General features: G+C 38.4%; 1 protein-coding gene across 1 annotated transcript; it reads left to right on the forward strand.

Moving 5' to 3' along the window:
* The first annotated feature begins 1,935 nt into the window (after nucleotides 1-1,935).
* LOC139710901 (excitatory amino acid transporter 4-like) lies at nucleotides 1,936-18,088 on the forward strand. The gene is made up of 7 exons (XM_071622824.1): nucleotides 1,936-2,576; nucleotides 8,324-8,366; nucleotides 9,911-11,097; nucleotides 11,652-11,885; nucleotides 13,146-13,340; nucleotides 14,551-14,685; nucleotides 15,414-18,088. The coding sequence occupies exons 1-7, from the start codon at nucleotides 1,969-1,971 to the stop codon at nucleotides 15,664-15,666; spliced, it is 2,655 nt and encodes an 884-aa protein (XP_071478925.1). The 5' UTR covers nucleotides 1,936-1,968; the 3' UTR covers nucleotides 15,667-18,088.
* Nucleotides 18,089-27,177: the final 9,089 nt, after the last annotated feature.

Here is a 27,177-nt window from a genome sequence, read left to right on the forward strand (position 1 = left end):
ATAATATGTTTATAATTACATATGATTATATTCATAATATTATTATATACATAGCTATATATACATATATTTAATTATGTGTGTGTGTGTGCGTGTGTGTTTGCTTCTTATGTGGTGTATGTGATCAAGGACACACCATATAAGAAGCAAAGACTCAATGCTGAACAGAAACCAGACGTTGCTTCGCAATTATCAAAGATCAGTTGATGAGATTGGTACTCAGCGACACGAGCTGACGCAGAACAATGGGTGTGCCTATTGCGCCGATAACCTACCCTGTGCGAGTGGTAAAGGTCGGTGATAAAAACATACACGACATGCAAAATAGTGTTGAAGTCATGAATTTCAGATGTCAAAAGAGTGACAAGTAATACAAATATTTGGCAGTCCCCTGATGAAATTTTCATACCTCGTCAAACAGCTTGTTTAACATTCTTTCTGAATCATTGATTTTGTTTGCACAATCGATTAAATTTCATTGAAGCTAAATTTTACAGGGTGGTGGTGCATAACGCATGGAGCGCATGCATAAGTTGCCCGGCACTTTAAATGGGAAATTAAGTCCAGATATAAGTTAGTCTGATAAAAAAGAGTAAAATCTTACGAGTTCAACGGTAAAAATTCGATTGAAATCAGATGAAAAATAAGGAAGTTATGACATTTTGAAGTTTTGCTAATTTCTGCAAAACAGTTCTTGTACAGTGGATATGAATATGCAAATGGATGAGCTAACCATGTCATAACCTCACAATTTTCCATTGATTGTGTAAAAAAAAAATGACGAAAATCCTATATTTCTGTCATTGAAGTCTAAATTACGATGTTATTCCTGGTTGAATAACTTCAGAATAGTGATCAGTTAGATATACGAGGATTTGAGCCTCGGGCATAATTGCATTTGAATGGAAAACTGGAAATGTCAAAAATTTATATACAGACTATTTTATGGTAAGTTGAGAGGGTATGACATGCTCACTTTGCCATTTGCATATTCATATTGACCGTTCAAGAACTGTTTCCCCGAAAAAAAAAAAAATCTGATGAAGATTCTCCTTAGGATCTCAGAGCTCAGGCCCCTTTTGACTCCATACCTGATGAATAGAACGTGAAGAAATGTGAATACAATCATGGTGACACTCAAACAATTATCCTCTTGACCTTGAACAAGATGGCACTTTCTGCAAAGAACGATTTAACAGATAATTTTCAAGGCATAGATGTTAATGATATCCTCTCTCTGAAGGATTCTCCAAGAGGTGTCATTTGGATTGAACAAATTTTGCCTATGATAAACGAAGCATTTAGCACAGGAATGGTTTCTAAATATCCCGTCCGGAACAATATCGTGCAGTTGCTGAGGAAATTTCAGTTCATTTAAAAGTAAAAACTGAGTAATTTAATTGTTTTAGTTATGTCCAAATTATGAATACAGTTTTTCTCCTGTGTTTTAAAGGAAGTGTGGAATGAGAAATATACGTTCTGCTTTTCCCTGGGATTTAAGTTAATTATTGTGAACCTAAAAGCATTTTACTATCGACTATAGACATGAAAACTGTCAAAGGAGAAACAAAGATTGAAATTTTAAAGGTGCACCATTTGCGAACTGTTGCAACTGTCAGAAATTAAAATGGCTTCCTCTTTGTAGCTGATGGGTTTGAGGTCTTACGGGGAAAAAAAATGTGTGCCTTCGATAGTTGCTGGCTGCAAAACCTAACCTACATTTGCTCTTTCTGATATCACTGCAATGGAAAATTTTGCGATAAAAAAATCGCTCAAGTGTTGGTTTATACCTGCACGACTGTACAGCTTTGTAAGGTTTGCTCAGGGGGAAGGAACTTTGTACCGTGTCGACCAAACAAACGAAACTCGTGAGAGGCTAGCAGATTGCCTAGCTGGTTTGTTTGGATTTAGTTTCTACGACCCCCGCGCCATCATCCCTTGCCGCCAGCTTTATCATATCCCCCGGGCATGGACCAGTGGGACAGATTGGACAAGAACGCCATCGAGTCAACAACTACCACTCTGAAACAAGTCGCTAAAGAGATTGGGGATATTTTCCAGCAGACAATGAACGGAGACGTCGTACACGATGCCGACAACGCAGCCTTGGAGAACGGCACTTTGGAGATAGACGATCGAAGCGATGACGGGAAGTCGAAAGGGCGTTGCCCGTCATGGGTCAACCCGGAGAACGTCCTCCTCTTCCTCCTCATCTTTTCCGTCATCATGGGCTTTGTCCTCGGCTACCTGCTCGGTGCCAACTTCGAGTTCACGCAAGACGAAATCAACTACCTGACCTTCCCCGGCACTCTCTTCATGAACATGCTGAAGATGATGATCGTGCCCCTGATCGTGTCGAGTCTCATCAACAGCCTGGCCTCGCTCGACTCCGCGATGTCCGGCAAGCTGGGGCTCCGCGCAGTGTGCTACTATCTCGCCACCACGCTGATCGCCGTCATTCTCGGCATCGTGCTGGTAACCACCATCCAGCCGGGCAACCGAGGCAGTGCTGCCGACGATGAAGACGGTACGGAGGAGGAAGTGAACACCGCGTATGCCTTCATGGACCTCATTCTGTGAGTATAAATGTTTTGTTACTTTTTCCAAATGAACGAGTGTATATGCCACACCATACATGCCCTTTACTTTTCTCATTTTGAATGCAAATGTCGAATCAAAGAACCTCAACTACGGCTTAATCGCGTTTTCCTTTGACCAGTGTTATGGGGTGCCTAGATCATACATGGGCAAAGCTTAGAGCACTTGTTACAATTCCGTTTTGTGTTTGTTGGGAATACAATAAATGCGTGCGAATATAAAAATATTGCTCAGTTTTACTTTCGTAGTTAACCTTCCCAATTCCTCTTCTCTGTTACGATAGTTATTGGTCGTAGTTTGATCGAAACAAAGGGGAAACAAACATACACACAAACATCACTACAAGTATATAGTACAATTTCTAAATTCGGTATGACCATGATGACTGCGAGGTTCTGCTGCATTTTCATTCTTAACTATAGTGTTTATTGGACCCAATAATTCTTTGCCAACTACTGGGTGATCTGTAAAAATTAATCCATAACTCAAATGACATTTATCCCTAAGAACATAAAGAGACCATTACGAGCGCAGTCAGCTGGCAGTAGTATCAGAGTTCACTGAAATTCCTATCCGTAACTCAGCGCAAGAAGTATCATTTGATTTGATTTGATTGGTTGGTTTCTGAATTATTGTTGTGCACGTTCACATTGTTGATAGTACACATATAGGAGCATGAGCATGCATACGTTGTTTACAATGTTGTATAACAAAGTGCATGTATGCACGTTACAATAAATAACTCAGAGAAATCTTTGCACAGAAATCTTATAAAAACTCTTTTTCATATGCACTTACAATATAACCTCATGTGCAGATCAGCGTTTGAACAATTAAAAAATATATATTTATATATATAACTAAGAAATAAACAATATGAGCAGATGTTAATGAAAATTCTTCGTAAAAAAAAAGTTAGAGGTAAATCTTCTTGAAGACATAATCATATGTTACGTTTATATTCAATTACATTTAGCCTGAACATTTGTGAAGGTTGGATATCTACATACGCATATACACCTGCTTGCGTTTGTGCATGTGTTTGTTTATATGATAGTATAATTTATGCGTCAGTGATTGTTTTGAAGATGGCACGCTTAACAGCGTCACATATGGATAGGAGAATGTGTTTGCTTGCGAGCGCAAAATCTTTGTTTTGAAAACAAGAAGAATTTGCCTACGCTGTTACAAATATGGTCCATATTCCATATACGGACCGATTATCAGTCGTTGCTTCTCTATGCCCTTCACTTTTGCTTCATTCAGATATTTCAGACTCATATTAGGTCAAATTATTTCAGTCGTAACAAATGAATGGAAAATTCCTACGTAGTTAGCTATTACGCCATTTCGAGACGACACACCCAAACAAAAACAATGAGTAAGCTCTACTCGTCTTATGTAACGCGGTATATGCGCCATCAACGCCTTACCACTAATCATGGGTGTAAGATCTTCATAAGATAAGGCTCTTTGCGGAATACGTGGCGCCCCTTCTGGATTGTTTGCTGACGCGCGCTAGATGAGCGTCACGTGGGTCAAAGACTACCGCCAAAGACTGATTTACGTTTTTACTTATGAATTGACTTGGGATTGTGTGTATTGTGTGTGTGTGCGTGTGTGTGTGCGCGTGTGTGCGTGTATGTGTGTGTGTATGTGTTGTGAGGATGCGCATGTGTGTAAGGGTGTGCGTGTGTGTGCTTGTGGGGAGTATGGCACTCCTGGTTTTTCATGATATCCCTCAGTATTCCGCAGATTCATCCTCAGGTAGACCTTTATTATAGTTCTATAGTCATTTCAGGTTGAATAAGAAAAACAAAGTGGGAGCTCGTTATTGTTGTCTTATGTAATCATATATTATGTATGATAGACGTAATAAATATATGAGGGAGAAAGATAGATAGGGCACATACATCTTTGTTGTGTGCAATCTTTGTCGGAATCAACTCTTGTAATATAAAATGAGTAGAAGAGCGCAGACTACGCATTCCTCCATCTAAGGGAGGGAGGATATTTATGTTGACACACATCCTTGGCTCAGGAGTGTCTTGCATGGACGGGACACTTAGGGGGAGAGAGGGAGATAGAGACAATATAAAAAAAGGGGCTCGTATAGTTAGATTACGGAGAATCCCGAAATTTGTTGTCCATGCAGAGCAAGATCCGGATTTATCGTTAGAAGTGACAAGTTTTGAATTCAAAGCATCTTTTATAGCTGTAACGCTTAAATCTTCCAGTCGCTGCGATGTTGCATTCTGCGTTCGTAACTTCCTCTTTATTCCACTGCCGTGTTTGCTGATATTTTTTCTGTCGCTGATATATTTTTTAAAATATATTTCTCTATTCCCCTTCCTATCTCCCTCCATCCCTTCTCTTTATGTCTCTGAATCTCCCTGTCTGTTTCTCATTTTCTTTCTTTCCTTATTTCTTTCCTTCCTTCTTTCTTTCTATCTATCTATCTTTCTCGTACCACTTATCGTTGCAACAAAGTTTCTCTTTGTGTATAGTTACTCTCGTTAGAGGAAGGGCGGCATAATGAAGATGTTCAGTATCCACTACCTGAGAAAACATTAATAGGTGGGGTTTTTTTTCTTTGATTCTTCTCTTCCCTCCGTCTAGAAAAAATTATGTCAAGTTACATTCGTAGTCACGTCTGAACAAACCTCTCCAGAAATATAATCATCTAGAACCCTATATATAGTGATCCTTGTGTAGTCGCGCTCAATCAACGGCATGAAGAACTGTATGATACTCGCTGGCATACATAGAGACAAATATACAGAGATATTATGACATTATGTTCTTACAAGTGGTTTTTTGTAAGTTTTCCTCAAACACGCACTACACAGCAGCTCTGAAATGGAAATTGAACACGTTCAATCGTGCTTGAGAGCGTCACTGTGAGACGTAAAAGTCAACAAAAAAACTTTTATTAATTGCCAAGGCTAAACAAGTGAAAAGCTTGGAAACATTTGAGTCTCGTTTGTCCACGGATGTATTGAATCGAATTTGATGCCATTAGACTGAGCCCCTGTATATGTAACAAGTCTATCTTCTTCCTGTCAAATGAAAAGATCCACATTTTGATGATGAAAAATACACACAAACAACTAGATCTGAACTAAAACATTTTTCGACTTCCAAATGGTTTAGTATCAAGATCTTGTGCTCCCCCCCCCCCCTCTCTCTCTCTCTCTCTTCTTTCAATATGTTCAAATAAACTTAGAATCGATATTTACCAGGGACGAATTCACGGGTCTGGACTATATCAGCCATTCAATACTATCATGTGGGTTAGTCAAATACCACAAAGAAATTGGATAAACGTTTTGACGTAACACTGGGTGTTTGGATACTGCATATTGTGATCTACCTCGGGCAAAATATTGGCAGAACACTTTGCAGTATCCCGGACACATTTTTGGACTAAGAAATTAATGATAAAAGATACGAAACAAGATAGGACGATGACATATTTAGCGCGACCGAATTGTTTTCATTCGACATCGAAACTTGTGTTCTGTTCAATGCTAAAACCTGAGCGAACCCTAATATGCGACGTTTATGCAAATGATCGAATATTATCGGTAAATATTTATGAGTGCGCTGGTGATGACTGAGAGGGAAAAAAAGAAAGAAAACCGGGTCAAACGCTGCCATAAATTGATGAAAGAGAGGTGTCGTTATCTTTGCAATCCACTTAGCTATCAGCCCATATTTGAGTCGTTTCCTCAATTTACGTCAATCGCCATGATATCTAAGTTGTATGTAAACACAGCTGACATCCACCGATATTTTCCCTCGCAGATTTTAAAAGGCAAACGTCACGGACCTAGCGGTTCCAATTAGGGGCCTGAAAACATTTAACACGTTTGATGATAAAGCAAGAAGCTACACGCATGTTACAATTTCAAAACTATAGATGACAGGTTTAAGTTGATCAGACTGTTTACGCTGAATCGATTTTTGTCATTTCTTCCTTATGCGCTTATGTCGGTTGTAAAAACTCTGTATCAAATATTTAAGACTAGAATGTTAGTCAATATCTGTAATTTCTGATGAATAAAGAAATAGGGTTTAATTTTTCATTTTACTTTGTGATAAAATTTGCTGCGTTAAGTAAAGGTGATTTATTCAGTAAAATGTGCACTGTTAAAGGAAAGTGATAACCTAAACTTCCCGATAACATAAAAACAAAACTTTTACTCAGTGATCGAAAGTAAACAAAGGGAATTTAAATTGTGTGAACATTTTATTTGAACGTCAACAGGTCCCTTGACTGGGAGTTTTATGGCTAACAAAAATAATCTACACATTCGAATGCGCAATTTAACAAATTTTAAACAATTTCTTTAATGACTCATTTCTTTGTTGTTCTGTTAAAAGACTTATTTGTCTTGCTATGTAAGTGTGCTTCTTGAACATCTACACACATGTGCGTTTCTTGGTGTGTGTGTGTGTGTGTGTGTGTGTGTGCCTGTGTGTGTGTGTAAATGTGTGAATATGTGTGTGCTTAAGCAATGTGGGTGAAGTCTGATCCTTGACAGATGCATGAAATTGATTTTATTGTTGCCGTATGATTACGAATATCGATTTTTATGGCAATCTTTAGTTTCTTTCGTAAAACTATTTTGTTGAGGTATGAATTTTCTTCAGTTTGTCTGACCTCTGCACACATTTCATTTGTACAGAGGGCAAACAAACTGAGGAAAACTCATACATCATATCTTCACCCCCTGCTTACCAGTCCCTTGCTTTCATTATCTTATCACTTATCTATCTTATCTATCTTATCACTTATCTATCACGAATCCCATTTTCTTTGCTCACTTTTCCACTAATAATTTATATTCTTTCTGGTCAGTTTATTCTGTCTTTATTTGTTATAAACTCAAAAAGCTGCATCACTTCGGTGATCCCTCGCATTTATCCCCAAGTTGAATTATCCTTCGGGTTTATGCCAGGTTCAAGTGTGTGTGTGTGTGTGTCACACACAAACACACTGCTATAGCTTCTGACCACCCGAGCATTGAGAATTAAGGGTTTCTGGGACGAACACTGCACTAGGGCTTTCTATAGCTCAGTCGGTAGAGCACCGGTCTAGCAATCCGGAGGTCTCGGGTTCGAATCCCGATGGAATCCCATTTTCTTTGCTCACTTTTCCACTAATCACTTATCTATCTCTTACATTATCATCACAAATATCAACTGTTTCTGTTGTATTACTAGTAGTAGTAGCAGTAGTAGTAGTAGTAGTAGTAGTAGAAGTATTAGTAGTTTTCGGCATGCCTTAATTCATTCGTTTATTCGATTTATGCATTGTGCATTTATTCCTATTTGTTATTTTTTTCTTATGAAGTGATGATGATAAGTAGAGGTATTGCCTGATGCTAGTAACTTATAGTACCTCAAAACGTTACCGAAAAGTCGTAGTAGACCGGTTTACTGATGTCAACAGCTCGTTGGATTTCCTTTTCTTTTCCCCTTAGGAACTGGAAACTAGATCGTTTGCACCTGGAGTCCATTTTGGATGTGTTTCATACCTAGCTTTTTTTTTCTTTTCTTTTTTGCCCTGATTGATAGGCATACAACCTTTGACATGAGGTCATGTATACAATATTGATAATGTTAGTAAACCGGTCTATTGTGGGTTTTCTTCTTTTATGACTGATTCTCTATAGAGCTGTACTAATGTGACTTTCGTTCGACAAAATTTCGTTCACAGGAATATGTTCCCAGCAAATATCGTGGAGGCGTGCTTTAGAACGGTAATTATTCAACCCGTGTCTTCAAACGCAAGGAGATTGACCAATACTGGCTGCGGATACCGGGACGGTGTAATACTGGAGACTGACGTCTTAGCAGGATGTTACACTGTCTTCGATTGCAGATATTGGCCTATTTTCCTAAAACTCACTTATTCACAGAGAAAATCATCCCTGGAGTGGGGTGGTCTCTGCACAGTTATAAGCACATATGACATTGGTCTCTTGCGCATAGGACACGCTGTAACAGATAGGCCCTACTTTAAAAAAAATAGAGTTACCTTTACAACCAAAACGACATAATTCAGATTGCCATGAATTTTGCCAATTTGCGGCACTAAGTTGTGGCACTTACTATTGTCAGTGAACATGTGCACTATTTAAAGTTCGTAATATGACTAATTTTCAAGAAAGGGTCTCAAGGTTTCGCTTAGAATCTGGAAGATTTGGTCGCATCGTCTATTTACGTAGATTTCAATCACAAGTATATCTGAAGAGTTTGTTCGCAAAAACCGATAAGTCCATTTTTAAAGATTTTGAAGTACGGTCTCGGTCATAAAGTACAAAATAATACCTTTTGAATGACATATTGGTCCCCACATATAAAGGTACATTTTTGAAGTTATGGTCAAAAGAAGCAAATATTTTCTTATTTTTCTCTTTATTTTTCCTGACCTTTAATCGCAAATATCTTCATTTGGCAAATATGGACTTATCGGTTTTTGCAAACAAACTCTTCATTTTTTATCTGGTTTTTCTTACACTGCTTCTCTTCAAAGTTATCAATAGAACACTGAAACGCGTTTTCCATTTGAGAGTGAGATTACCAAACAGCCGATATGTGATGAAATGTGTCTACATGACTGTGCAGAAACCATACCTCAAATCTAGGATATTTTGTCACTCTTTTTTTTCTAAAATGGTCGTCGAAGAAGTTATCCAACATCTGAAGGCTATTTGAAGGAACAATTTCTTGTCTATAGTTTGTAGACATTATGTTCTTTTTTCTTTGACCATTCTCTTTGTTTATTGTTAGGTGATTGTGTGAACTTATGCTTGTGTAAATTTGTGCCCATGTGATCAGGTGCTAACAGCAAGTCGAAACATTTGATTGCGTCTGGATAATACATGCGAATGAGTGTGTGTGTGTGTGTTTGTGTGTGTGTTACATGTGTCTGTGTCTGTGTGATAACGTGAGGTCTTAGTTCGTATTGTCAGTCTTTCAGCAAAATATACTTTTTTTCGAAATCTTCATTTCTTTTTTCAGTAAGCCTAATTATTGTAAGTTTTCATATCTTTTTTTTTTTTGATATTCAAATCATTATCATTGGGGGAAAGAGACAAAGACGCAGCGATGATTTAAGATTATCGCTGTAAACTCCGAGCATATCAATCTCGTTCTCAATTTTTTAGTATCCTTGTTTACTACAATATTCATTTTACAGAATTCAAAATGATGTTTTGACGTGATGTGGAGGCATGCCATGCAGTGTTCTGTGTAGAAGTTGTTCAGTCTCTTTCCTCATTCCCGTTTTATGACTCGACAGTACAAAACAGCAGCTGTCAAGACGGTGGTCACCCCTCCATCTTTGACCTCGGAGGACTATCTGAACCTGACCATGATGACCGGTCTGACCGTCGGCCAGTCCCTCGGCTTCGTCAACACCAGCTTGCTCGCGATCGGACAGAAGACGAGCGAGTTCAGGACGATGTCGCTGGCAGCGGATACGGTGGTCCAAGACATGGATTTCTTCATAGGCGACGTGCAGATGAGCTCTGATTACATGTCGGCAGCTTCCCCGAGCCTGGACCTTAGTGGGTTCAACGATGCCCTCCTGTCTCTCTCGGACTTCGTGGACACACTACCGCAGACTGGACAACTCAGCAAGATGAACATGGAACAACTTGGTAATATGACTGGTATGGTTCTCGGCGCGGCGAGCGAAGCACAAGGTGTGCTTTTGCGGGAGATATCATCTCAGCAAAATGTCGGCACGGACACCCTGAACGCAACTTCTCTAGCCTTGAGCTTGATTATATCGTCCATGAATGACGTCGTGTACATGGTGGATCCTCTGCAGTTCAGTGGGCTTCTTCATACAACCAACGGACAGGTCGTGACCATGGTTGACCTCATCGCACGCTTTGAACCGGAAGACGTCGAGCTGACGCGAAGCGTCCACGTCATGAATGTGAACTTGATCAATCTCCTGCTGGCGACCATGCAGGACATGCAAGGCAGTGATCGTCTTGAGCTCAGCCACCTCTCTGCCTCCATGCAGCAGCTGTCAACCAACCTCGTCTACTTGATGGACACCTCCGAAGACGTCTACACCCTGGATGTACTCAACCAACTCATCGCCCTCCTGCACCGTATGACGAGCGCGCTTCAAGATCTCTCCGCCCTCCTGTACACGCCTCGCACGCTCAAGTTCGATGCACTCTTGCAGTTGAATGAGATAGTTGCTGAGATGAACGCCGTCACGGCTTCCATGACCGAGATCATCGTGGAGACCACCGACTATGCCGTTTTCTACCGTGGAAACACTTCGGACGTCGTCGTGACCACGTGGGAGGGCACCTACGACTACAGCATGAACATCCTTGGACTGGTGGTCTTCTCCATTGCTTTCGGCATCGTCATCGGTCGCATGGGCGAAGACGGCGAGGTTGTGTTGAAGTTCTTCTCTGCGACCAACGAGGCTGTCATGAAGCTAGTCATGATCATCATGTGGTGAGTGCTCTTTCTTATTTTCGTGTCAAGATTGACATATTATTGTTTTCCATCTTTTCTCTTTCACTAAGAAATGTGTCTCTGAATTGTAGTTACTAAAGTAAAGTATAACATTCTGCCTTTTTCCATACAGTCATTGATTGATCTATGAACTCATAGGCTTAGTATCAATTCCCAGCATATCTTATTCCGCTATTGTCTTAATGTCACATTTAATCATCTTGATTAATCATCTTTGCTCAATGCTACGTTTCACTGTTACCCAATACTAAAACTCGCAACAGGACAACATAGAAAACGTTCCAGTCAGTCAAATGTAGGAAACTGGATTCACACTATTTATTTAGTTCCTGTCGCGCAGGTTTTTTTTTTGATTTTTTTGTTTGTTAATCTGTCTGTATTCTAATAATAATTCGCATGTTTAATATATGGAAAATCATCGTTAGTGTGAAGCAAATCATTTCGTCGAAATCGCATATCGATATCAAATGATTGTTCCGTGGTTCGACGTCTGTTTTACCCATCCAATTATTCTTACTCCCCCGCTTGTGCAGGTACGCTCCGATTGGTATCCTCTTTCTAATTACCGGAAGTATGGTTGGCGTTGAGAACTGGGAGGAGATCTTCGCCCAGCTCGGTCTCTACATGGCCACCGTGCTCTCGGGCCTGGCAATTCACGGAATCATCATCCTCCCCCTCCTCTATTTGCTGTTCGTCAGGAGAAACCCGTACAAGTACCTTGCCGGAGTGACACAGGCCCTGTTCACTGCTCTGGGTACCTCGTCGAGGTAAGCGGTGATGATGACGACTTTGATGATATGAAGATGACAATGATGACGAGGTCGATGATAAAGATGATGCCTCCAATGTTGATGATGGCAGGGGTGACAGTGATGTTAATGGTACTGGTGAAGATGATCATGTAGTAGCCTTTTGCAAAGGCACCTCGCTAAACTTTCAGCACACGCGCAGAGATCAATGGACTAGCACACTCAGCGCGCGACCGGCGAGCTGCGAGAGCTCGCTCCGATCCGATCGCTGTGTGCGTGCTAGTTCACTGCTCGCTAGCGAGCCCATTGCGAGCTGCCTTTGCAAAAGGCTTATCATGTAATGGTAGTGATAACATTGACTGCGATCATGTTTGTGTGTTTGTTTGTGAGTTTGTGTGTTTGTAACCAGGACAATAAACTCTGTGCACTCGATGGTGATGCTGTTTGTTTGAGGCGAAATTATTGTTAATTACTTTTAAGTTAATTTGTATCTAGTTGTAGCGCGCTTTCTTATTTCGTATATTCGTATCCTTCTTGGAAGGAGCATTACAGAATTGTCTTTGTCATGAAATAATTGGGAAGATACGTATTTTGCAATTTCGTTCCGATCAATATCAGTGCATTTATACTGAACGTTTACTTATCAGAGAACGTGTTTATATGTCAAAAGAACAAAAAGCTTTTAGTTTACGCTTTATGCAACAAAATGTGTGTTGACCATTTTACCAGTTTTACTGAGTGTGCTGCAAAAAACACTACGCAGCATATTTCTAAGAGAAACGTTGAGAACAGAGTTAATCTCATCGTTAAGAAAGGTGGTTTGTCTTATTCCTGTCAAGTTCCTTCTCCAAATGCGACTCGTTTAGTTCCCGAAGATGATATCAACAGAACCCACTCATGCAAATTCCATAAACAGCTTTTACTACCAACCATAAGATGTAGAACGTTGTCCTGATGATATTATTTGCTTGCGAAATCCTTTGTTCAAACAGCGTGGGATGAAGGATCAATTATATCACTATCAAATCACTATGAATTACGTTACTGAATGGAATTCAAATGTTCGAAATGGAATATAAGTGAAATGAATAGCAACTTGAATCTTATTGAAACATTTGATTGAATCTAATTGAATCATTGCTTTGAATCTAACTGAATCATCTAATTGAATCTGATTGAATCATTAGATTGAATCATTAGATTGAATCTATAAATGAATCATTCAATTGAATCGGATCAGAATGGATACTGACGGATTGTAACACTTCCCATTCGTAGTTCCGCCACTCTCCCCGTGACTACCCGGTGTCTGGAGGAAGGACTAGATGTCGACCCTCGTGTCGTTCGCTTCGTCCTACCCGTTGGTGCCACCATCAATATGGACGGCACCGCCCTCTACGAAGCCGTGGCGGCCATCTTCATCGCCCAAATCAACGACGTTCCTCTCAGCTTCGCCGACATCGTAACGATCAGGTAGGAAGCAATGGATTCCCGGAATTCTCGCAATCATGTTCTTCGTTAAAACTTGAATTTGAAATGTGGATGTAGCAAACGTAATTACACTGCAAAAAGTCCGGTGTTAAATAGTGAACACCGAGCTGGTGTTAAATTTTCGGTGCTCATTTGTGGTGTTAAATTAGCACCTCCGGGTGTCATTTCCAAATTCTAAACTGTTTTTTGAAGAGTTTCTTAGTAACTGCACTTCTTATTGATTATTAATTTAAACAAGACGATCAAGAATTTTACATTAAAATACTAGATTTTTGAAAAAATGTGAAAATAAATTTACACCAAAGTAACACCAGCTGGTGTGGTCTCTTATTGAAGCTGGACGGGTGTTAAACCATTGATATTAACACCAACAAATATCAAATCAACACCATGTGGTGTCATTTGTGAATTAACACCAGTACAGTGTCAAAATAACACCAGGTACAGTGTCAAATTAACACCACGAAGTGTCAGGTGAACACTTTTCAACACCATCACAGTGCATTTTTAACACCTGTGGGTGTGGTCCTTTATTGAAGTTTGATCGGTGTTAGATTTAACACCCGTGGTGTTAAATCTAACACCGATGTTTTTACAGTGTATGTTGTCCTTCCATCTGTCATTTGAACGGCATTTGTAATCATTGATGCTTTTCGTTTATCATAATTATGCTATACTCACATTAAAATGTCCATACAAACTCATATTGATGTTCTGTTATAATCATGATTGGTCACCCTTTTAAGATGCATTATCTGATTATGCTGGCGTCCTTGATCAATTTCTATTTGGATTGTGTCGATCTCTGCTGATATATTCCCCGGTTCTCCCGGCGTATCTTTTGTAAAGGTGTTTACCGCCACTCCTGTGTGTAGCTAATGGTCTTGTGCGTGTGTCTTGTGTGTGGGGTGTGTTTTGTGAGTTTATTTAGTGTCTAGTTCGCCACACCTCATTAAAAATGATAGTTGATCTTTTGCCAAGTATAGGTTGCCTAATAATGAAACGAAAGTTTCACCATGTTTAATTAGATTCTTATCCATTGAAACCACCCAGCCGAGTAGATAACTGAGAAACAAGTAGAGTGGTCGCTTTTTATGTGAAAAGGAGTTGAAGAACATGGGAAATAAGGGCTTGTTATCCGAAATTATCGTAATTACAAAGAGTCGATGTCTTCCTATTCTTTCTGATGTAGCTTGACGGCTACTTTCGCTAGTATTGGCGCTGCGGGCATTCCACAGGCCGGTCTCGTCACCCTCGTCATAGTCCTTACCGCAGTGGGCCTTCCAACCGACGACGTCGCACTCATTCTCGCCGTTGATTTCATTCTGTAATTATTTTCCCTCTTTTATTTCTCTGTACATTGTTATCTGCCAATTAAGTAACGTTGGTTTTAATCTTTTGATGTACCTGAAGAACGCAACTTGAAAGTGAGCTTGAGTGAAACAAACAAACAAACAAACAAACAAACAAACAAACAAACATTTAGTTTACTGTTATGCAATATTCTCTTCAACTGACATTGATATTCTAAAATCAATTTTATTCTATTTAGAAGAACATATACCTGATTATGTGAATTGAGTGAATGCAGCAATATTAGGAGAACTCAATGTCATCAGACAAGTTTGAGGAAAATCGGATAATCCGTTAAAAAGTTATGAGGTTTTTTTTTTATGTTTTGGCACCTCCACCTACTCCAATGCAGGAAAACGATATAACTGACAGACTGAAATATAAAGAGATATTCAATTTTTCTACTATAAGAAAAGAGCACTTGGCTTGCCTCTTAAAGAAATGAGAATGATGTTACCCTTAACTGCTTAACACAATGTCAGGAAAAAGTGGAGGGAATGTGTACTTTTCATTAAAAAATGAATAGTTGTTTTCTTGATTTTTTTTTTTACATAGTTGTCCTGCAGTGACGACACGAACTTTTGTAGTATTCTCATCGATAAACGGGACACTCATTTGCAGTAGTTGATGTCTCAGAGTGAATTGAAATCAAACGTTGAGTTTGATTTGGATTTTTCTGTATTTCTATCTGAAATTCTATAGGGACCGTTTCCGAACCATGGTGAATGTTGAGGGCGACTCTTTCGGCGCGGGTATCGTGGCCAAGCTGTCCAAGAAGGACCTGGAGAAGCAAGATGAACTGGACCGAGAAGAGGTGAACGGAAAACCGCACTCGAACGGCAGCGTACCGACGATGAATGGCAAAAAGTACGAAATCACCGACGACGAAGGCGTTATACACGCCTATACGAACGGCGTCTACACTCCAAATGAGGAGATAAACACGCCGTTATAAATTTGCACCTCGTGTTGCTTGCTTCCTTTATTTTATTTTGTGATCAACTTAAGAGACGATCTCATCACCTTCAGCATTGTCCCATGCACAATGATAGGATAAGAGAAAATCACGAACGAGTTACGAGATATCATTCATTCTGTTATGCAGCTGTTGCATCATCACACTCTGTTGCATGTCATGCATGCTATGATGCCATGTGTGACTCTATGACCAACTACTACTAACAAAAAGAAAATAAGAAATCCTGCAAATTTATGAAATGTGGCGAATGAAAGAAGGTGACTTTGAGAGGTCGGACATTTAGCGCGTGTCGAAAAAGGGTAAAGCGTGAAAACATCGTGCGCATCGCTCATGAGATATAGCTAGTCCGGGGATGACAAGTTTGTACGAAAGTACATCCACTGACTGTATGAACCTCGATGATGCTCAGGAGGAGGGGCGGACAGTGAAAGTTGGCGAAATCCAATCAGCAGTTGGCTGACGAAATAGCATGTGGCGTGATGAGGCCTGCTGGTTGGGGAGAAGAAGAACGGGAAAGATCAGAAAGCTTCAGCTATTATCATTCATCCCCACAGCGATGCTCGTGCCTTCAGCTGTTCAACCACGCCTGTCCACCAATAACTCAAAGACACCTTTAGCCCGGCTAATTGATAAGCTGCAGCTTGCAGGTGTACAGGGAGGAAGCATGTTAGGAAACACACATGTGGTTCGATGAGAACGGCCGTCGAAAGTTGTCGGCATGCGTGATGTCGTTTTTGCCATGATTTTGCCGTTTATCACACCATGCACGATACATTTGAGGCATTTTGGCCACGCTTTCGTAAGTGGAACGGCATGGCGTCGTAAATCTATTGACCAAGATTTGTGTTCGTCGGTCTGTTTATCATACAATGCACAATAATACAGTTATACGTTTGTAAAATGTGCATTACAATGCAACCCAAATGTCTAATCTGACGTCTGGCAGTAAATAAATTAAAATGACCACTTTACAGCCGTCCGGAAAACTGACCAAGTGATGAGCACAGTGAAGTCGTCAGTTCAAGTCGTCATTAGAAGAAAGAGAAGTATATAAGGGTTACAAGGCCAGATCAAAGATTGCCTATCAATGCAATATAGGTGTATGCATCATTATATATACATAAATGGTTACAAAGATTCTATTTTTTCCACTTCTTCTTCAAAAATCTGGACTTAATTGATGAATTCACTCTCCTGTTTGATCGACAGTCTTGTATCAGCGAGAAAATGATGTTATCAATATGGGTCATATTTTTCATTCACACGAAATCATATGTTCCCTCCAATTACTTAATGCTTCGCGTGTTATTGCGCAGGTGTGAAGTTGACAAGCCGTTGACGAGGCCCGAATATGGTGAAGTATTTATTTTTGTGGTGTTTTCGTTAATGGTTTTTGTTGTTTGTTTTTTTTTTGCTTTTGTTTTTTTTTATTTCGTTTATTGGCTGTTGTTGTTGTTCTTCTTCTTCTTTTCTCTCTCACACTGTACCAGGCTGAAAGTCATGAGAGACATGTATTTTGGCCGAGCTTCCAACAAATATCTATGGGTCATCAGGGCCTATATATTTCAGTTTGATTAGTTGTCTAACTAAAAAACAACCCTTTCATCGACGATCGTTCAATAACAATGCTAGAATATTTTACCATATTGAGCTTAAGCTCAACATGATGTGTTCAAAATGCACAGCCACAATTTATATTGTAACAAAATAAAAGATCTAAAAAAAAGCTCCACAATAACCTCATGAGTGATATATTATCGAATTATCAACGTGATTAAGACGTATACACCTGTTCTACAGATAACAATGGTGTGTTCGTAAATTGTTCAGATATAGTTGACACTGAGCTCATTAGCTCACACATCTTTACTTAATCATAATACGTGCCGAGTGATTGTAATTATAAGACAACCACAGATAGCAAGTTTGTGCCCATGCATTACCATACTGATTTGACTCATACAATAGTTGGCAATAAGAAGACAGATTCACGTCTTTTCCATGATTACCTTTTGCTTCCCTGTCAGTCTTTCTCCCTATAAGTCGTTAAATACCTTATCTGTCGATGTCTTTATCTGTCACAAACGAAGATAAGAATTAGTGATGATGATTTGTCATTGTGGCGCAAACTGTCATTGCTGTAAAGTGCCGTGGCATCTAGAGCACTAGGGGGGCAAAGGTCACTATTGTCACGAGAATAATTTGTTTTTCAAGATAAGCAGGAGCAACGGTTGGCTCAAACGAAAGGCCAAAATATCAACTTGATATCATTTTTGGCAACAATTCAATAAATCCATTTTTTTTTTTCGGGAGAGAGAAAAAGAAAGAGAAGATATATCTTCTCTCTGTATCCTACATCGTATCAAAATGTCTACTAGTACTAACCGGTAACTTTGATACAATTCAGTTTAGTTCAGCAATACTTGTTAAATCTCAAGCGATCTACTATCAAAAAAAAAGAATAGTGGCCGTTGTTTGATATAATGTATACTCAAACTCGCTGCTTAGACGTTACACATTGACATAGATTTTATAAAGGTTCGTCCTGTTAATAAGAGAAGTACTACAACAACTTTAAGAATCATGTATTATACACTGCCCGTTTAACAATGTACTGCCCCTGCTTGAAAGAGTACAGTGTCCCACAGTGTTGTTCACAATGTGTTCACATAGTCGGCTATGTGAAAACGCTCGAACTCAACAGTGTGAAAAAAAAGATTTCACACTCTGTTACCCCTGCTGGAGAGAATACAGTGTCCCACAGTGTGAAACTCAATGTGAAACACATTGTGAACACAGTGTGAAACAGAACATTACTATGTGAACACACCACAGTGTAAGATCAACTTCACACTGTTAAATTCGAGCGTTTTCACATAGTCGCCTATGTGAACACACTGTAAACACACTGTGGGGCAATGTGTTCTTTCCAGTAGGGATGGTTTTTCACTTAGTGTTCACATAATAATGTTTTGTTGCACATTGTAAATTGATGATTAACGATGTGTTCACACTGTTAAAATACTCGAAGATAACAGTGTGAAGAGATTTTACAATGTGTTTCTCATTGTAGTTTACACTGTGGGACCATCACATGCTTAATTCCATCACGGGGCAAACTCGCCTGTGTGCGAATAGGGAAATAGTCTGATGCCAAGGGGGTGTTATCAAGTTCGGGTAGTTTTGCGAAGCTGCAATTTCATATACTCAGTCCTAAAGTTTGAATTATTTAGGTCTTCTGCAAAATAAGTTTCAAAAGCCCCCATCGTTGACACAGCTTTTCTGCTTAAATACTTAAATTTCCAGCACTTATGTTGCGAGATGCCTTTTCTCAGCGACTGTGCAATTTCCAGTGCTGATCTTTGGTACTACTGTTTCTGGTGGTTTTTCGAATACTCCAGTGCAGTATACACTGGTATATTCGTGTGTAAATACATTTTCGTTGTAAATACTGTCATTTACACCAGATAACAATAAGCACAATATGTATTGTATTTTCTCATTTCTTTCTTCCTCTATTTTGTTTCACTAGCAAATATGTTAAAGGCGTTTGTTACTCTCAAACTAACCGTATGAAAGTAGCTCAGTAATGTTTTTTTCCCTATCATTAGAAGTGACAATGGGGCGTTTATGTAACGTTCATGTTAAATCGTTATCAACTAATGACATTTCGCATTGGGGCGGGGCCAAATTTGAAACCTTACGCCATTCATTTCATTGTCACATTTTTCCCTTCGAATGTGATGATATAAATCTCATTTATTGAAATATCCCCTGCATGCCAAAGGAGCGTATAGTTAACACATGTAAATAATGTTATTGAGTAAAATGAAGGTGGCATATCATCTGTTCTGTCTGGGAAATTGCCCATTAAGGAATACGATTTAGATTAATCGTCGCATACAATCATGACAATAGTTTATACAACGTAAGGTTTTAGCTCCAATGTCTTCTTGAAAAGAAGAAACATGTCTGAATATGCGTACAACATCAGATGGTCATTGCATTCAGACTGCCCCCTCCCCTGGGACTGAATAACTGCTGTTGGTGTCACCAGTTTAAAACGAGAAACTCTCAACTTCCAGTTGATTGATATTTTCCCTGGGGCAAAAAGAAGCAATTTACTATGTTTCCTACTGATAACATTAAGACTTCGTAGAAGAACCAAATTTAAAAGCTGATTCTTTATCTATTTGACAAAACTTCCAGAGACTGAAGACGAAACTGAGGTCATGGCGGTTCAGGACTAGATATTCTTTGATCACCGCATATGAATAGCCTTGAATAGGTATCACAATTTCTTAATTGTTCTTTTTTCAGCACTTTGAAGCAGATAGTGCAATTTATATCGATACATATGCGTTCCCCAGTTGGGGTTCCTGATCCCACTCTTTTGAATGGACCAAGTATCATCAATGATTTCTCTGCGCAGCTGTTCCAGCCAATGTGCTTTGTTCAAGTATGAAGCATATGAAATGCCGAGATAGACTGCATGGCTGTTAATGGCTGGCCGTGGTCATATCTTCGAAATGTATTATATGTATGTAAATAAAATTGTTATTCATGTCGAATATGGCACGCATTCTGTTATCGTTTGTTGAAATGATGTAAATGATCGCCATATTAGAGAGAGACAGACAGGTAGCTGAAAAAAGAAAACTGAGAAAGAGGAAGAGGAAGAAGAGAAAAGGAATAGGAAATGCGTGGATCGAGGGTTGGTTATGATGGTGGATATATGTACATACAACCAAGCAAGCTTTGAAAAAGATGAATGAATAAATCCCATAAGCTTTCAGTAAATACTTGAAGGATTAGAATACAGCAGCCGGAAGTCAACATGAATGAAAGGCGAGACTAGGGGAGGACTTCCTGAAGTCATGTGGAAGAATGTCACAAATTTTCATGACGACGGAAGTGAAGAAGCTGGTGATGATGATGATTTCGATTGATTTTTTTTTTTAATGATGATGATAGGGAGTGAGGATTCTGTTGATAAAAACTGTGTGGCAAATCCTAATTACAGGAAACATAAACAGTAGATCATGGTGATGGCAAACAAGAATAAACAGACACGGATGAATGTCACTGTTATAATCGACTTGAAAAATAGGTGAACAGCTATTAACAGAAAATATACAAATTACAACAAGATAGTGATGACAGGGCGAATAAATTGAAGGAGAATGTTGATGAGAAATATGTTGGTGGTGATGATGATTTTGATGATAATGGTAATTGGGGACTATGTTGATAAAAAATGGTGTTTGATATGGTAATTACAAAAAAAAAATCTAACGCTTGTGATATTCATGTACATTGTTTGGAAATGAAAATGAAAATGAAAAAGGACTGAACGGATGAAACAATACACCTAATAGTGTTGTCGAAGAATAAAGCGATTGATGAATGTCACTATGAATCGACTTAAGAAATTGTTGAAGAAACTATGACGATTATTAAGATGATGATGATGACGAGGAGTAGGAGTAGGAGAAAGAGGATGCTGATGAGGATGAGAACATTGGTAGAATGATGGTACTTTTGGTATTGGCAACGCGAGCGGTAATGGTTGATGAAATCAATGGTTAAAGATATTAACGAAGATGATTAGGATAGGTGCACGGGGTGCCCAGATTCCCTGACTTCTACGCTTCTTTCTCTTCAGCAATGTGCATTTTATTGAAGGTCTTTTCGTTGGCCAGAGCGGTAAGTGTATTTATACAAGAACATATCAAATTATATCCATGAGAATTGACCTAAGCCTTAAAGTGGGATAAGCAAAGATCGGTGTGAATTGGGGTCAACAGTCATGATCCACGCAAATGGAAAAATTATAAAAACGTAAATTGTCAAAATAACACAAACAACCATATCGAGAGATGAGCTATCTAGCTGATGCAAATGTCTTATTGCTCATCTATTGATCAGTTACAACTGCGTCAGCAACAACCATTATCATTGTGTGACCTGACCACTGCATAAGACAGTAATCTCCAAAATAATGACAGTTCATACTCGATTGGTTTCCTGAGACGACTTTGTTCTTGTTGTTTAAAGAGTTGTGCAAAGTCCATGTTTTATGGCTTGATTAGTGAAAAAGGCCTGTCGTGGCAAACGATCGAAGGTTTATGGTGTCATCAAACCATCGACATTACACACCACGCCGAACTCATCAAGCGTTTTAGGGGCGTGTCTGTCAATAGGTAGAATTAGAAGTACACCGTTCAAAGTTCAGGTTCTCCAGGCCAGTGCAAACAGAAATAGTGATAACAAGATGTACAGTTTTGTTAGGAAAATGGCCCACTCCACTGGTAATATTGGGGCACTGAGAAAGGTATATCTATTTTAGACACCAGTGTCTGATCAAATGATAAATGGCTGTAACTGAAAATTTGTGAAGAAGATGATTTACTATATAAAAGAACTGTCAGCAGTTTCTGTCACTTGTCAAAAGCTATAGCCCTTGTTTGCAAAGAAATTAAACATGGTGTCAAAAGGAAGTCATCTACTCGAAATTTTGATCGACACAACGAGTGGTGTAAAAATGCACAAATATCGATCGTGCTTCAATTGTTGTCAGACATTACATTGAACTTTAATTTCCCTTCCGCATGTCTACGTTAATTTTGAAGACGTCTAAATTAAGGAAATTATAGAACCGGACCTTATTGATTAACTTTCTTTGCTTTCGTTATAATTCTAGATTCCATCTGCCATATTTATGCACAGATCCCGGAATTCCTTGTACAGAAAGCTATACAAACAAATTATCTTATGACTGTCTGTATTTATAAGGCCTATTATAAAACATTTATTTGGAAAGCGTCGGTGTGAACGTCATCATACAGTAAACGGTGATTTTAGTCGTGAAGAAATTTTGTTCAAAGCGTTGTCTGTTAATTCAGAGGGGATGCTCCTGACTTAGAAGTTCTTTGGAAAATCTTGATCCTATTCTCCAACCAGACACACGTTCATTGCAAAACTCCATGCCTGCGGTCGTTAAAAAGGTTATGCAGGAAACTTTCCGTCAGTATGCGTAGTAATATTTCGACTTACTTAGTATTGCATTCCTCAAATATATAGTTTCTTGTTGTTAGGAAAGTGTTAAGACCGGCCAAAACAGAAAAGAATACAATTACAATTTTCACATATCAAGGTGAACCCACTATTCGTTATTGACTCTTCTTCCGTTTCATTATTGTTGCTATTGAGCAAAATGCAAAGTAAATGGTCGCCCGAGCTCGTTTCAATACACATAACTGAGAAAACAGAGTTTTACAATAGAGAACTGTGTATACTCAGTGAATCTCTAGCACCTGCCAGAGATAGAGTAAAAATAGCAAGAACATGCCTCGGTCGTCTCAATCTTCGTTCTCATCAAAGATGTCTATTTTACACCGGAGGCGGATCAGGTTGTGTGAGGGAAAAGGGGCTTGTATTGTCCTTGAGGAAGGTCAGTGTTATACCTAGCAAGCGTGTTGATGTAAATCATTGAGTGGGATGTTTGTGTGTGTGCGTGCGCATGTGTGTAAGTATGCAAGCAGAATGTATATGTATGGATAGATGGATAGATAGCCAGATAAGGATATACACTCACCAAAAAAAAAAAGTAAACACTTTTTCCATTACATATTTCTCATAGAAGATTTTGGTAAAAATCTTTGTGTCATATACCATATTAAAGGTTATTTAATTGGCCATCAACCCAGTAGGTTAGAACAAACGGAAATTTTACAAATGAGTAAACACATTCGTTTTTGTCTTCCAAGGCACAAAAGCAAAAATTGTAGAAATTGACATTTGTCCCTTATTTGCAAATGCCCTTCACGATAGCATTCATAACCAAAGATCAGTTTAGCACACTGAGAGACATGAATGAATAGTAAAAAAAAAAATTATTTCCCTTGTATCTCTTTATATCCTCAAACAAAAAACAAAGTGGGATACAAAGGGGTGAAAATAAACGTTTTTTTGTCACTTCAAATTCAAATGACATAGGGAGTTAGCTGCAAAGGTGATAAAATGGGAAGAATTTCTGTATCAATCATTCTTTTAATTTGGAAATTTTAGAACTCATGAGACAAATGCAACAACCAAATATCATGTTAAATTTTCTTAATTTGAAAAAAAATTCAAATTTCTACCATTTTTGTTAATATTGCCTCTTCTCTAATGTCTCTGCTGTCATTTGAATTTGGATTTGACAGAAGATTCTTAATTTTCTCCGTTATTATTATTATTATTTTTTTTGCCTTTCTTCATCTTTGGGGGCTACAAAACATTGTAGAGATCTAGTGGGTGAATTTCGCCATTTGATTTTTGTTTCTTATTGTGTTAAGTTTGTCTTTTGTTCTTGTTGTTGTATGAAAGAGCACATTCGCATGAACAGATGAATGAGAACTTGTCCGTTCTTGCAATTTTTACTTTTGTGCCTTGGAAGAGAAAATCGCATGTGTTCACTCATGCGTCAAGTTTCCCTTTAAATGACCTATATACCAGGTTGATAGCCAATTAAATTATCTTTTATGTGGTTTTTGTTGAGTGTATATACAATATAATGTAGTATAATAAAAATATAAAATGATATGATATGACATTATAACTATGATATGATATAATGTTATATAATATAACATACTATAATACTATATGATATAACATAACATGATACTAATAGAAAGCAAGAGAGGAGTCGGTGTATGTATGTTTCATGGAGGAGGCTATAATATGATTATTATGTCATTTTCGATTCGATGCGCAGTGCATCAAAGCGCGTAAGAATTTAACATTTCATACTCACACCGAGCACTGAATTTTTCAATGTTTATTCAGAAATAGTCTCTAAAAAAATCGAGTGAAAATATTCACTCTTGAAGGAGTGAATACAAAAAAGAGATAAATTAAAGTGAAATTGGAGTGAATTTTGAATGAAAATGTTCATTTTCACTCGTTTTAGAGTGACCTCAGGGATCACTCCTAAATCTTCCAGTGATCCCTGAGGTCACTCCAAAATTAGTGAAAATGAACATTTTCACTCATAATTTACTCCAATTTCACTCTAAATTTACTCTTTTTTGTATTCACTCTTTTAAGAGTAAACATTTTCACTCGATTTTTTTAGAGAGTAAAATATTCGAAGGTTTTATCATTTAAGCTTATCTTGGATACATGTGTAACAAAACAATGGATTTTTATGGGGAAATATCATATCTGATAAGCAATGATATAGTGCACTCATACTGTTAACCTTATCTCATGCTGGGTTAATAAATTACATTCCGTAATTTTCTGATATGATTACTTATCGGGCCGGATATGATAACATCGACAAACATGAACCCACCTAACTGACGTGCCTAGAGTAATGCCAAAAGATGTGATTGAATCACACTGAGCAAAACAAAGCAAAATAAAACAAAACAACGTATTAAAATAAAGAGAATAGAGGAGACCAAACGCAGGCTATTCTTTAAAGGCATGCACAGCAAAGATGACGCAGTACGATTTGTCGCTAGATATTGAAAAGCGAAAAGTCCAAGTTTTTTGCATCGATTGTTTGATTTGTCTGAAGTATAAAAATACTGCTCTTATAATGGACCCTTCGTTTTTGTTTTTCAGAACATTGCTAATGAAATAAGTTTGGTTTGAAACTCTGTGTACCTCCTTTTCACCATGTTCACTAAATATTTACTACTCATTTTCATCTTACAGTTGACCAACTGTATTCACCCAAGACCATTCTTTAACTCTTATTTCATGTTCCCGGAAAGAAAAGAAAAAAATAAACTGAATTAAATTGTATTGAATGTATTCATTAATTCCTTTCTTTTATGTATGTTTCCGTGTTGCGTGCGCTGCGAAGAATGCTTGAATTAGTCATTTTGTTGTGTTGTTAGTGGTGGTGTTTTTGGCAGTAAAGGTGTTCCCTGTTGCTAATCCTTTAGAAGTCGTTCTGTGACGTCTTTGTGCGTTTCGCTTTCACTGTCTGATTGTGTTTGTGTTTTTTCTTTGTGTTTTGTTGATCTGTTTGTTTGTTTGTTTGTTTGTTTGTGTCATATTTTCCAACCTGTATCTCAAACAGCATTAACATTTCTCTTTGTGTTCTCTCATTAGAAACATATTTTAGTGACCGTGAATTACAGACATATTAGAACATTATAGTGGTAAATTGAAACCGAATTTGTTTCTTTTTAAGGCTCTGTCAAAACTGCTTGGTTATATGAATAGTTTATTCTATACCATGATTGGCGTGTAATGCGCCAAATGGTATAAAGCATACTAGTAATACACCATGCGCAATGTCATGCATGGTAACGACAATAGCACACAGTAATACTTAGAGAAGAACAGAAAACAAAACGCATACAGACAGACAAACAAAGAAAATAGACAAACTTAACCCCATCACTGGATTAAAACGTGTAGTGGGCAAGATTTCATGCAAACACATGTATTGTATTATCAAGGTTTATTTCGCTATAGTTTGCAATGGATTGAGCTCAATAAATTTGAAAGAGAAAGGAAAATATGGTTCTTCGCCAGCCCTCAATAAAATCATGAGTATTTCGTCATAAAAATATACTGTATAGTCATTTAGATAAGGGTCTTTGTTATTTACATAAACTGAAAACAAATGAAGGTAACTCTTAATCTGTCACTGGCCTCTGTATGACCGACTAAACCAAGTAGGCCTACTAAAGCGAGATATTGATGTTTGCTTATTTGACTGCCCAATACCAGGTGTCGAACGTAAGGAAGGGAGAGAGAGAGAGAGAGGGAGGGGGGAGGGGGGAGGGAGAGAGAGAGGTTACACATAAGAACGAAGTTACGTGTGTATTATGCGTATGTTGTGTAAATAATTATGTGCTATTGTTTATGTTGGAGGTGGAGAAAAAAAGATTGTAACCTTGAAATGAACTTAACTTAAGTGAACATAGTGTATACTAGCGTCTGTCAATGCCCCAAATATCACTGGAGAAATTGCAAGTAAATTGAGCGTAGACAATGATAAAAACAGAGCGAACTGCAGCCGAGCCAAAACACGAGCTCGGCTGCAGATCATAGGTTCGATTCTCTCCCGAGTTAGAATCAGCCAAAGGCCATGAAAGCACTGACCTTAGATCATATCGTTATACATAATTGAAGGCAACGACCCTTGATACATATATTTTTTCACGCCTATGAAATTCCACTGTGCGCGCCTGTAAGATGGCGACTGGCTGGAATGTTCCCCAGGGAGTGGAGAGTGAGCACTGTTGGAAATAATGTAGGCCTATCCAGTGACCGGCCGGGGTAGTATGCGCCTTGAGCACTCTACAGAGTGGATTTGGCGCAATATAAGTCATATATTATTATTATTATCATTATCATTATTATCATTATTATTATTATTATTATTATTATTATTATCATCATCATCATCGTCATTGTCATCATCATTATGGCCTATCATTATTATTACTATTACTATTATTATCATCATTATCA

Source organism: Diadema antillarum, unplaced genomic scaffold (genome assembly GCF_040938485.1).
Source record: "Diadema antillarum isolate AM-2024a unplaced genomic scaffold, OU_Dant_1.0 seq00001584_RagTag, whole genome shotgun sequence".
NCBI lineage: Eukaryota > Metazoa > Echinodermata > Echinoidea > Diadematoida > Diadematidae > Diadema > Diadema antillarum.